At 64.7% G+C, this 11617-nt stretch overlaps 1 protein-coding gene across 2 annotated transcripts; it reads left to right on the top strand.

The window, feature by feature from the left end:
* Positions 1–16: 16 nt before the first annotated feature.
* SGSH (N-sulfoglucosamine sulfohydrolase) lies at positions 17–11469 on the top strand. Of its 2 annotated transcripts, XM_077166165.1 has the most exons (8): positions 17–116; positions 5216–5376; positions 6320–6425; positions 6678–6828; positions 7038–7194; positions 7509–7590; positions 8328–8531; positions 9927–11469. In XM_077166165.1, exons 1-8 carry the CDS (start codon positions 20–22, stop codon positions 10484–10486), a joined length of 1518 nt encoding a protein of 505 aa, XP_077022280.1. In that variant the 5' UTR covers positions 17–19; the 3' UTR covers positions 10487–11469. The 2 variants fall into 2 exon arrangements, with proteins under 2 accessions (XP_077022280.1, XP_077022281.1); XM_077166166.1 differs by lacking the exon at positions 17–116 and having other exon boundaries at positions 5277–5376; positions 5602–6425.
* Positions 11470–11617: the final 148 nt, after the last annotated feature.

Genomic DNA, 11617 nt, shown 5'->3' with positions numbered 1-11617 from the left:
GCCGCCGCCGCCGCCCGCCATGCGCCGCCCCGCGTCCGCCTGCTGCGCGCTGCTGCTCGTCCTAGGGCTCTGCTCGGCCCGCAGGGCGCGCTCCCGCAACGTGCTGCTGCTCCTCGGTGAGTGTCGCCCTCGCCGTGCCACCTACCGTGCCCCACCCCAGCAGCAGCCCGTGCCTGCTCCAGGCGCCCGGCTCTCTGCACCGCCCCCAGCCATCCGGCCCTGGGCCTCTCTCCGCTGCCCCACCGCACCCCCACCTGACTCTTCATGGTCTGCCCCGCAGAGAGGGTGGCTGGGGCGCCCCAGAGTTCATCACACACACCCCCGGTCCCTGCTCTGGCCTTGCACTCCCACGGATACCCAGAGCAGCCCGCGCCCACCCAGAGGGCCCCTTTCCAGAGCTCCCCGGGGGCCCAGGGCGCACAGCCAAGCCACCCCAGGGCTCTCATCCCTCCCGGGTGGTGACCCCCAGAGGTTTGCCCTGCTCTTTTTAGACCGCGGAATGCTCTGTACCTAAACTCCCCTTTCTCCCTGGGGAAGGGCACGCCCCCCCCCCCCACGCACACCCTGTCCCCATCCTTATCCCGTCTCAGAAACCCTCCAGCACTCGCTGTGCAGGGGACTTCCGGTTTGGGTGACCAGAGCCCAGCTCGTGACAGGGAGCCCGGATTCTTTCCTGTTTTGAGGTCTGGCCTTCTGCCAGTTCTGACTTTCTGATTAGCCAGCTTAGCTTTGTGGTCTCTAGGGGGCGGGCCAGCTGACTGACCTAACTGCTCTCCGAGGTGGGGGGAAAGCCAGCCCCACACGCTCTGTGTGAAGGGGAAGCCATCTGGATCCTTCCAGAGCCAGCACCAAGACACCTGCGCGGGTTAGAGAAGGATCCACCAGCGCCCCCACCCCACCCCCTGCCCCTTGCCTTGGCCTACAAAAAGGCTATGCACCACACTCAGGAGGCCCTGCACCCGCACCCAGGAGACCCTGCACCCACACCCAGGAGACCCTGCATCCACCAGGAGACCCTGCACCCACACCCAGGAGACCCTGCATCCGCACCCAGGAGGTCCTGCACCCGCACCCAGGAGGCCCTGCACCCACACCCAGGAGACCCTGCACCCATACCCAGGAGACCCTGCACCCACCAGGAGGCGCTGCACCCGCACCCAGGAGACCCTGCACGCGCACCCAGGAGACCCTGCACCCACACCCAGGAGACCCTGCACCCACCAGGAGACCCTGCACCCACACCCAGGAGACCCTGCACCCGCACCCAGGAGGTCCTGCACCCACACTTAGGAGGCCCCGCACCCGCATCCAGGAGACCCTGCACCCACATCCAGGAGACCCTGCACCCACACCCAGGAGGCCCTGCACCCACACCCAGGAGGCCCTGCACCCGCATCCAGGAGACCGTGCACCCACACCCAGGAGACCCTGCACCCACACCCAGGAGGCCCTGCACCCACACCCAGGAGGCCCTGTACCCGCATCCAGGAGGCCCTGCACCCACACCCAGGAGACCCTGCACCCACCAGGAGACCCTGCACCCACACCCAGGAGACCCTGTACCCGCATCCAGGAGGCCCTGCACCCACACCCAGGAGACCCTGCACCCACCAGGAGACCCTGCACCCACACCCAGGAGACCCTGCACCCACACCCAAGGCCCTGCACCCACACCCAGGAGACCCTGCACCCACACCCAAGGCCCTGCACCCACACCCAGGAGGCCCTGCACCCACCAGGAGACCCTGCACCCACACCCAAGGCCCTGCACCCACACCCAGGAGGCCCTGCACCCACCAGGAGACCCTGCACCCACACCCAAGGCCCTGCACCCACACCCAGGAGACCCTGCACCCACCAGGAGGCCCTGCACCCACACCCAGGAGACCCTGCACCCACCAGGAGACCCTGCACCCACACCCAGGAGACCCTGCACCCACCAGGAGACCCTGCACCCACACCCAAGGCCCTGCACCCACACCCAGGAGGCCCTGCACCCACCAGGAGACCCTTCACCCACACCCAGGAGACCCTGCACCCACCAGGAGACCCTGCACCCACACCAAGGCCCTGCACCCACACCCAGGAGACCCTGCACCCACACCCAAGGCCCTGAACCCACACCCAGGAGACCCTGCACCCACACCCAGGAGACCCTGCACCCACACCCAGGAGACCCTGCACCCGCACCCAGGAGACACTGCACCCGCATCCAGGAGACCCTGCACCCATACTCAGGAGACCCTGCACCCACCAGGAGGCCCTGCACCCACACCCAGGAGACCCTGCACCCACACCCAGGAGGCCCTGCACCCACACCCAGGAGACCCTGCACCCACACCCAGGAGGCCCTGCACCCACACCCAGGAGACCCTGCACCCACCAGGAGACCCTGCACCCACACCCAAGGCCCTGCACCCACACCCAGAAGACCCTGCACCCACACACAGGAGACCCTGCACCCACACCCAAGGCCCTGCACCCACACCCAGGAGACCCTGCACCCACCAGGAGACCCTGCACCCACCAGGAGGCCCTGCACCCACACCCAGGAGACCCTGCACCCACCAGGAGATCCTGCACCCACACCCAAGGCCCTGCACCCACACTCAGGAGGCCCTGCACCCACCAGGAGACCCTGCACCCACACCCAAGGCCCTGCACCCACATCCAGGAGACCCTGCACCCACACCCAGGAGACCCTGCACCCACACCCAAGGCCCTGCACCCACACCCAGGAGACCCTGCACCCACCAGGAGACCCTGCACCCACACCCAGGAGGCCCTGCACCCACACCCAAGGCCCTGCACCCACACCCAGGAGGCCCTGCACCCACCAGGAGACCCTGCACCCACACCCAAGGCCCTGCACCCACACCCAGGAGACCCTGCACCCACCAGGAGACCCTGCACCCACACCCAGGAGACCCTGCACCCATCAGGAGACCCTGCACCCACACCCAGGAGACCCTGCACCCACCAGGAGACCCTGCACCCACACCAAGGCCCTGCACCCACACCCAGGAGACCCTGCACCCACACCCAAGGCCGTGCACCCACACCCAGGAGGCCCTGCACCCACACCCAGGAGACCCTGCACCCGCACCCAGGAGACACTGCACCCGCATCCAGGAGACCCTGCACCCATACTCAGGATACCCTGCACCCACCAGGAGGCCCTGCACCCACACCCAGGAGACCCTGCTCCCACACCCAGGAGACCCTGCACCCACACCCAGGAGCCCTGCACCCACACCCAGGAGACCCTGCACCCACACCCAGGAGGCCCTGCACCCGCACCCAGGAGACCCTGCACCCGCACCCAGCAGGCCCTGCACCCGCACTCAGGAGACCCTGCACCCACACCCAGGAGACACTGCACCCACACCCAGGAGACCCTGCACCCACACCCAGGAGGCCCTGCACCCACACCCAGGAGACCCTGCACCCACCAAGAGGCCCTGCACCCACACCCAGGAGACCCTGCACCCACACCCAGGAGACCCTACACCCACACCCAGGAGGCCCTGCACCCACACCCAGGAGACCCTGCACCCACCAGGAGACCCTGCACCCACACCCAAGGCCCTGCACCCACACCCAGGAGGCCCTGCACCCACCAGGAGACCCTGCACCCACACCCAAGGCCCTGCACCCACACCCAGGAGGCCCTGCACCCACCAGGAGACCCTGCACCCACACCCAAGGCCCTGCACCCACACCCAGGAGACCCTGCACCCACACCCAGGAGACCCTGCACCCACACCCAAGGCCCTGCACCCACACCCAGGAGACCCTGCACCCACCAGGAGGCCCTGCACCCACACCCAGGAGACCCTGCACCCACCAGGAGGCCCTGCACCCACACCCAGGAGACCCTGCACCCACCAGGAGACCCTGCACCCACACCCAAGGCCCTGCACCCACACCCAGGAGGCCCTGCACCCACCAGGAGGCCCTGCACCCACACCCAGGAGACCCTGCACCCACCAGGAGGCCCTGCACCCACACCCAGGAGACCCTGCACCCACCAGGAGACCCTGCACCCACACCAAGGCCCTGCACCCACACCCAGGAGACCCTGCACCCACACCCAAGGCCCTGCACCCACACCCAGGAGACCCTGCACCCACACCCAGGAGACCCTGCACCCGCACCCAGGAGACACTGCACCCGCATCCAGGAGACCCTGCACCCATACTCAGGAGACCCTGCACCCACCAGGAGGCCCTGCACCCACACCCAGGAGACCCTGCACCCACACCCAGGAGGCCCTGCACCCACACCCAGGAGACCCTGCACCCACACCCAGGAGGCCCTGCACCCACACCCAGGAGACCCTGCACCCACCAGGAGACCCTGCACCCACACCCAAGGCCCTGCACCCACACCCAGGAGACCCTGCACCCACACCCAGGAGACCCTGCACCCACACCCAAGGCCCTGCACCCACACCCAGGAGACCCTGCACCCACCAGGAGACCCTGCACCCACCAGGAGGCCCTGCACCCACACCCAGGAGACCCTGCACCCACCAGGAGATCCTGCACCCACACCCAAGGCCCTGCACCCACACCCAGGAGGCCCTGCACCCACCAGGAGGCCCTGCACCCACACCCAGGAGACCCTGCACCTACACCCAGGAGGCCCTGCACCCACACCCAGGAGACCCTGCACCTGCACCCATTAGGCCCTGCACAGGCACCCACTCCTGCAGCCCCACTGGCTGACACCTGCCCTTTGCCTGTCTGCCCCAGGGGGTCCCGGGCAGCCCACCTTGAGGCCGGCCATCCCCTCTCTCCAAGGCGCAGGTGTTGGCTCTGGGGGTCCCCATTTTTTCTTCTGGGGAGCCCCTGGTCCCCACTTCTCCAGGGTGTGGTTGTAGGAGCCTGGAGGCCCAGGGTCCTCCTCACCTGTGTAGGCCTTGGCTGCTTCCTGCGGGCAGAGGGGTTGGACTTGACCTCCTGGGGCTCCCAGACAGGCCTGCCACACTGCCAGCGGCCGGTGCGTGGGTCGGTGGGGGATACACGCCGTCACAGGGTGCAGACAGGCCCCCGCAATGTGCCTCGGGCGGCGGCTTCTGCAGAGCTCCAGCCTGCCTGATGGAGTGCCCCTGTCCATGCCTTCAGCCCCGGCCTGGCTTGACGGCCTGGATCCCGTCTCCCTCATGCCCACCCAGCACCCCCTCACCCCGTTTTCCCTGTTCCCACCTCAGCGGACGACGGGGGCTTTGAGAGCGGCGCCTACAACAACAGTGCAGTGTCCACCCCACACCTGGATGCCCTGGCCCGCCGCAGCCTGCTCTTCCGCCATGCCTTCACCTCAGTCAGCAGCTGCTCACCCAGCCGGGCCAGCCTCCTTACCGGCCTGCCCCAGGTGAGGGTGAGATGGGCCCAGGTGGAGAGCACACCTTGGGGTGCTCCACATCCCTCCCCACACCCACCCACCTCCACCCCTGCCCAGGCCCGGTCCCAGCAGCACCAAGAGAAAGCACAGCCCAAGGGTCAGCCACGCAGACCGCGAGGCCTGACTGCCCACCCTGAGCCCGACTCCCCTGCTCTGTGTCACCGGGGACACATCACTAACCTCTCTGTGCTTCAGTTTCCCCAGCTGTGAAACAGGATGGGAATAATTCTCACTCGGAGGATCCTCGTGGGGCCCAGCCTAGTTTATCCTTTGTGTGTAAAGAGCCTGGTGCTGGGACTTGCTCTCGACTTACTGTTTGCTGCCCACACTCCCTGAGAGTCCCCGTCTGCGGGGACTGAGGCCATGAGTGGAAGGCGGGCGTGGTTAGAGAGGAGGAGGAGGCTTGCCTGTCTGTCCACCCGCGTCCTGCAAGGTAGAGCAGGCTCCTTAGCCGTGGCCCGTTCTGGACAGCTGGCCACAAGACGGAGGAAGGGACTCTCCTCTCGCCTTACATCTTCCTGCAGGCTGTGAGCTTTTAGCGTGTGTATCTCCTTTTTTCTACAGTATAATAATCTTGTTAACAAAAAGAGGTCTGGTGCTGTCATTTTTACTCTACGCTACGTGATTGTGATAGAAGAGTTAGAAAATTCAAGGGAGCAAAACCAAAAAGATAGAAGCTGCCCGGAATCTTGGGTCGCATCCCTCTGGTCTCGTTGCTTTCCTGCTGATGTGTTGGTTTCCCGGGAAGAGTACATGGCCCGTTGGCGAGGAGGGGGTGCTGGCCACGTGGAGTTTAAATCAGGGAGGGAACCCAGAAGGGCCCCTTCTGCGGGTGAGCCGTGGGGGAGGGCAGCGTGCCCGAGGCGGTGCCGTGGCGGCCGGGCGGCCTGGGCTCACAGGGTCTTGCCCACAGCACCAGAATGGAATGTACGGCCTGCACCAGGATGTCCACCATTTCGACTCCTTCGCCCAGGTGCGCAGCCTGCCGCTGCTGCTCAGCCAGGCCGGCATCCGCACAGGTGAGGTGCCGCAGGGGCTGAGGCCAGGGCAGGGGGCTGAGCAAGCCCCTCCCCGCGCCTGCCCCGTGCCCCATGGAGCAAGGCCGAAGCCACCGGCTGCTCCCTCCCAGCTAGGGCTGTGGCTCCGTGGTGGGGTGGGGAAACTGAGGCACAGAGGGGTTGGTGACGTGTCCCCGGTGACACGGAGCAGGATGGAGGTGTCAAGTGAAGCAGGGGGTGCCCCTGGACCAGCCTCTCCTGCCCCCTCCCCAGGCATCATCGGGAAGAAGCACGTGGGGCCGGAGGCCGTGTACCCGTTCGACTTCGCATACACGGAGGAGAACAGCTCTGTCCTCCAGGTGGGGAGAAACATCACTAAAATTAAGCTGCTCGTCCGGAAATTCCTGCAGACCCAGGATGACAGGTACGAGGCCTGCCCCTGCCTTGCCGGCCCCCATGCCGACTCCCACCCCAGACTCTTCAGTTGGCGGTCTTGGGGTCCTCAGTCTGCTGGGGGCAGGAGAGAAGGTTTCAGGTGCCCGAGTTGAGCTGATCAGAGGGAGAGGGGCTCTCAGGGCACACCTGAGAACAGGGTAGAGGTCGGCCCTCAAGCCCATTCCCTCCCGCATGCAGGCCCTTCTTTCTCTATCTCGCCTTCCACGACCCCCACCGCTGCGGGCACTCCCAGCCCCAGTACGGAAGCTTCTGCGAGAAGTTTGGAAATGGGGAGAGCGGCATGGGGAGAATCCCAGACTGGACCCCCCACGTCTACGACCCCCAGGATGTGCTGGTAGGAGGAGCCCAGTGCCATGTCCCAAGACCCCCGCCAGCCCTGCTTCCTCCCCTGAGCTTGCAGCCCCCATGGATGTGACCTTAGCATGTTCCTGTGTTCCCGCCTGTGGGGCCTGCGGAGAGAAGCATAAAGATGTGGAGTGATGTGCAGAGAATGTGCTAGGCTAATCCGCTCATAGGAAATCAGACAGTGCCAGGCCCTGGAAAGAGCTGGCATCGACATCTCCTACCCCCGCCCAAGGGCCGCACACCCCCTTCCCTTCCCACAGTTGATCTGTTCTAGCCTTGACTTTGCACCCACCCCCGCCCCAGGTGCCCTACTTCATCCCCGACACCCCGGTAGCACGAGCTGACCTGGCCGCCCAGTACACCACCATTGGCCGAATGGACCAAGGTAGGATCAGGGAGCCCAGGCAGGGGGATGCCAGCAGCTTGAGTTTCTAGTCTTGGGCAGGTGGCTCTTAGCCAGGTCAGGTGCCAGGGTGGGTCCCAGGCAGCGGTGTGGTGTGAGCCAGGGTCTCAGAGTGGAAGGCTGTACTGGGGGGCCGGGCAGAAGCCTGTATTAGGGACCAAGCTGGGAGTGGGCAGACTCAGGCTTGGGGGTGGCCTCGTGCAGAACTGTCCCCCAGGCCACGTCCTTTGGGTGCCCCAGAGGTGGAACAGAGACTCCAAATACTCTTGCAGCCATGGGATCCAAGTCAGATTTGGGTCTTTGGAGGGGCCATCCGTTCCCGGTGACCTGGGAAGGGGGTGTGAGTAGGGGGAACTGAGTGTTCCCATCCCTGCACTAGTTTGTCCCTGCCAGCTCTACAGAACAGACAGGAGACTCTACAAAATAGAAACCAGTGTATATAGTAGGTAGCAGCTGCATGCAGATGACAAGCAGGGTGCCAGGGGACGACAGCGCCCCTGGAGGCAAGGGGTCAGGCAGAGGCCTGTGCTAGGTTGCTCCAGGATCTGGGAGCCGGGCCGGGTGCCAGGAGAGGCCTGGGCTGGCGCAAAGGGCTGGGGGGTGTTTGGAAGTAGAGGGAGTGCTGGCTGCAGGCCTGGGGTCAGGACGAGGCCATGCGTGGTGCCCACTGCTCTGTGTGGCGTCCGTGGCTGAGTGCTGCCCACCCCCCCACCTTGCAGGGATCGGCCTCGTGCTCCAGGAGCTGCGGGGAGCAGGGGTCCTGAACGACACCCTTGTGATCTTCACGTCTGACAACGGAATCCCCTTCCCCAGTGGCAGGACCAACCTGTACTCGTCGGGCACCGCAGAGCCCTTGCTGGTGTCCTCCCCAGAGCACCCGAAACGCTGGGGCCAGGTCAGCGAGGCCCATGTCAGCCTCCTAGGTACGCCTCTGCCCGTGTCCCGGTGAGGAGGGGACGGAAGCCAAGATTTAATGTGATCCGATATCTGAAGACACTCAACACCTGCTACCTTATGTAGTTCTCGTGCCACCTGGCATGGAAGGGACGGTCACCTCGTTCCACAGCAGAAGGAGAAGAGGCTCAGGGAGGGGAAGCAGCTTCCCTGGCCAGGGCTCCCCAGGTCAGGCACTGGGGCTGGGATGTAGCCTGGGCCTCGCAGCCTTCAAAACCATTGCCTCTCTGCTGTGAGCCGTGGCCCTCAACCTTAGCATGCATCAGCGTCACCCGAGAGGCCCCACTCCCGGGGTGTCGATTTGGTGGATCTGGGGTGCCGCCAAGTCCCCAGGTATGCTGAGGCTGTGGCCCAGGGACCCCACTTTGAGACCACTGCACCCCAACGTGCTGTCTTCCCAAGGGGGCCAGAGCAGGCCATAGCCTGGCATGTCTCTTTCCACCTTTCAGGTGAGCTTTGTGGGGGCTCAAGGGAGACCCCTGGCCGGGGGAGACAGCTCGGGGTGCCTACCCCCTGCCCAGCAGAGTTGCTGGGGGTCTGGCTCCCAGCAGCAGTATGTTCCATCTGCATCCGTCTTTGTTCCTGTCTGAGTCTCCTGGGGCCGTAGTCAACAAATTACCCCAAATAACTGGGGCATTTAAAACCACAGACGGTTATTCCCACGCCATTCCGGAGGCCAGGTGGCCAGGACCAAGGCATGGGCAAGCCGCGCTCCCTCCCAGGATGCTGGGGCAGGATCCACCCTGGCCGCTTCCGGCTTCCCATGTTTGCCAGCCCTTGGCGACCCTGGGCTGGGGGACCCGACCCTGCCACCTCTGGCTCTGTCTTCCCATGGCCACCTTCTCTCTCCTTCGACTCTTCCCTTCTCACAACGACCCCCCGCCCCCCCATCCGTCTGGATTGGGGTCAGCTCTGCTCTGCTCTGACCCCACCTCAGTTTACGTCAGCCTGCAGCGGTCCTGTTTCCACCTGCAGCATCATGTTCTGAAGTTCTGGGGGTGGTCACCTCGACATCTTGTGGGAGATGGGGTCCTCCCAACCCAGGCCCCAGTGCACAAAATTGGGAAGCTCTGCGGCTGTCCTGCAGAACCAAATCACACGCACCCTTCCCCCAGGGAGCCTTCCTGCCCGGCTTGTGTTTAGGAGGGTGCCCACCACCCAGCCAGGCCCCTCCCTACGTGATGGGCAGCCCCCTGACCCAGATGGCCAATGCTCCTGAGAGGTGTCGCGGGCAGGGCAGTCTCCTGGAGGTGACTCGGTCACATTGGGTGCCCCACTGTCCTGGGGCTCTGACCAGGTCCTCCGAAGGGTGGGCCCTGTGCCCCGGAAGGCCCCGCCGAGCTCAGACGCCCCTTCCTTTCCAGATCTCACGCCCACCATCTTGGATTGGTTCTCCATCCCCTACCCCAGCTATACCATCTTCGGCTCGAAGACTGTCCATCTCACTGGCCGGTCCCTCCTGCCGGCGCTGGATGCAGAGCCCCTCTGGGCCCCCGTCTTCGGCAGCCAGAGCCACCATGAGGTCACCATGTCCTACCCCATGCGCTCCGTGCTCCACCAGGGGTTCCGTCTCGTGCACAACCTCCACTTCAAGATGCCCTTTCCCATCGACCAGGACTTCTATGTCTCCCCGACCTTCCAGGACCTCCTCAACCGCACCATGGCGGGCCAGCCCACCGGCTGGTACAAGAAGCTTCATCACTACTACTACCGGGAACGCTGGGAGCTCTACGACAGGCACCGGGACCCCCATGAGATCCGGAACCTGGCCTCCGACCCACGCTACACCCAGGTGCTGGGGATGCTCAAGACCCAACTGGCCAAGTGGCAGTGGGAGACCCACGACCCCTGGGTGTGTGCCCCCGACGGGGTCCTGGAGGAGAAGCTGTCTCCCCAGTGCCGGCCACTCCACAATGAGCTGTGAGAGGCCCCAGGCCACCACCCTCCCTCGCCAGTGGAGCAACTGACAGCCAAGGGGAAAGGCAAGTCCCCCCAGCTCCCATCTGAGCTGGGGGCTCCCAGTCCTGCTCCTGCCTAGGAGAAGAGAGCTGAGGGCATGCCCCAGCCCCTCCCCTCCCCCCCAGAAGCACTGCCACCGCTATCCTTGTATCTGAGTTGTGTCTGGGAAGTCTAGGGCGGAACCTGGGATAGGCTGGTTTGCTGGGTTGAGCTGTGACCCCCACCTGGACACGTTCTTGTCTTGATGTGGTCCCGATGTAAATAGGACCTTTTCAGGATCAGTGAAGGGGTGGCCCGACACCCTGGTAGGGCTTTAATCGGATTCCTGAGGTTCTTTATAAGTGGAATGAAATTCAGAGCGAGAGAGAGAAGCCGTGGGAAGAAGCTGGAGGTCAGTGGACCCTGGAGGAGAAAGAAGACGACGCTGCCGTGTGTGTGCCTTGCTATGTAAGAGAGACGCCAAGGCCCAAGGGTCACCGGCAGCCAACCCCAGAATGCCAGTTTTCGAGGAGAAAGCATCGCCTTGATGACGCCTTCATTTTGGACTTCTCACCTCAAAACCGTGAGCCTTCACCCCGAGTTGCACTTGCCGTCCTGGACTCGCTGTCCTGGCCCCTTGGTGGAAGCCGTCCAGCAAGCCGGAGGCAGCACCCGCCCGGTCAGCAGCACCAGCTGGGGCCCGGGACAGTTAGCGGTGAGGTCACTTGCGAGGCCCACCCCCGACCTGCCAGCCGCGCTGATCCAGCGGCACTGTCCCCTTCCTGGGGCCCCACCACTTCCCAGCACTTGTCATTGCTCTGTCCCTGACCTCTGCCCCCACAGCAGGCCCTAGGGAGGCCTGTTAACTTCCCTGCCTTGACTCCCAGGCTGCAGCGACTCTTTTCTCAACGTGTCTTTTGCAAAATAAGCCTTTTTTGTAAAAATTAAGAATAAATTAATATAGGCCAATCCATTGCATGGTATTTACTTTAGCAGCCGGGAGATGATAACAGGCGGGGCCCTCGGCCATGACAAGGTCAGGGAGAGGTCTAGGAAGGAGTCTTGTTTTCTGGGTTGGGTGAAGGACCTGCAGTGGAGGAGCTGACACTCGGGGCTG

Source organism: Tamandua tetradactyla, chromosome 6 (genome assembly GCF_023851605.1).
Source record: "Tamandua tetradactyla isolate mTamTet1 chromosome 6, mTamTet1.pri, whole genome shotgun sequence".
NCBI lineage: Eukaryota > Metazoa > Chordata > Mammalia > Pilosa > Myrmecophagidae > Tamandua > Tamandua tetradactyla.
This window is presented reverse-complemented; position numbering and strand designations above follow the sequence as displayed.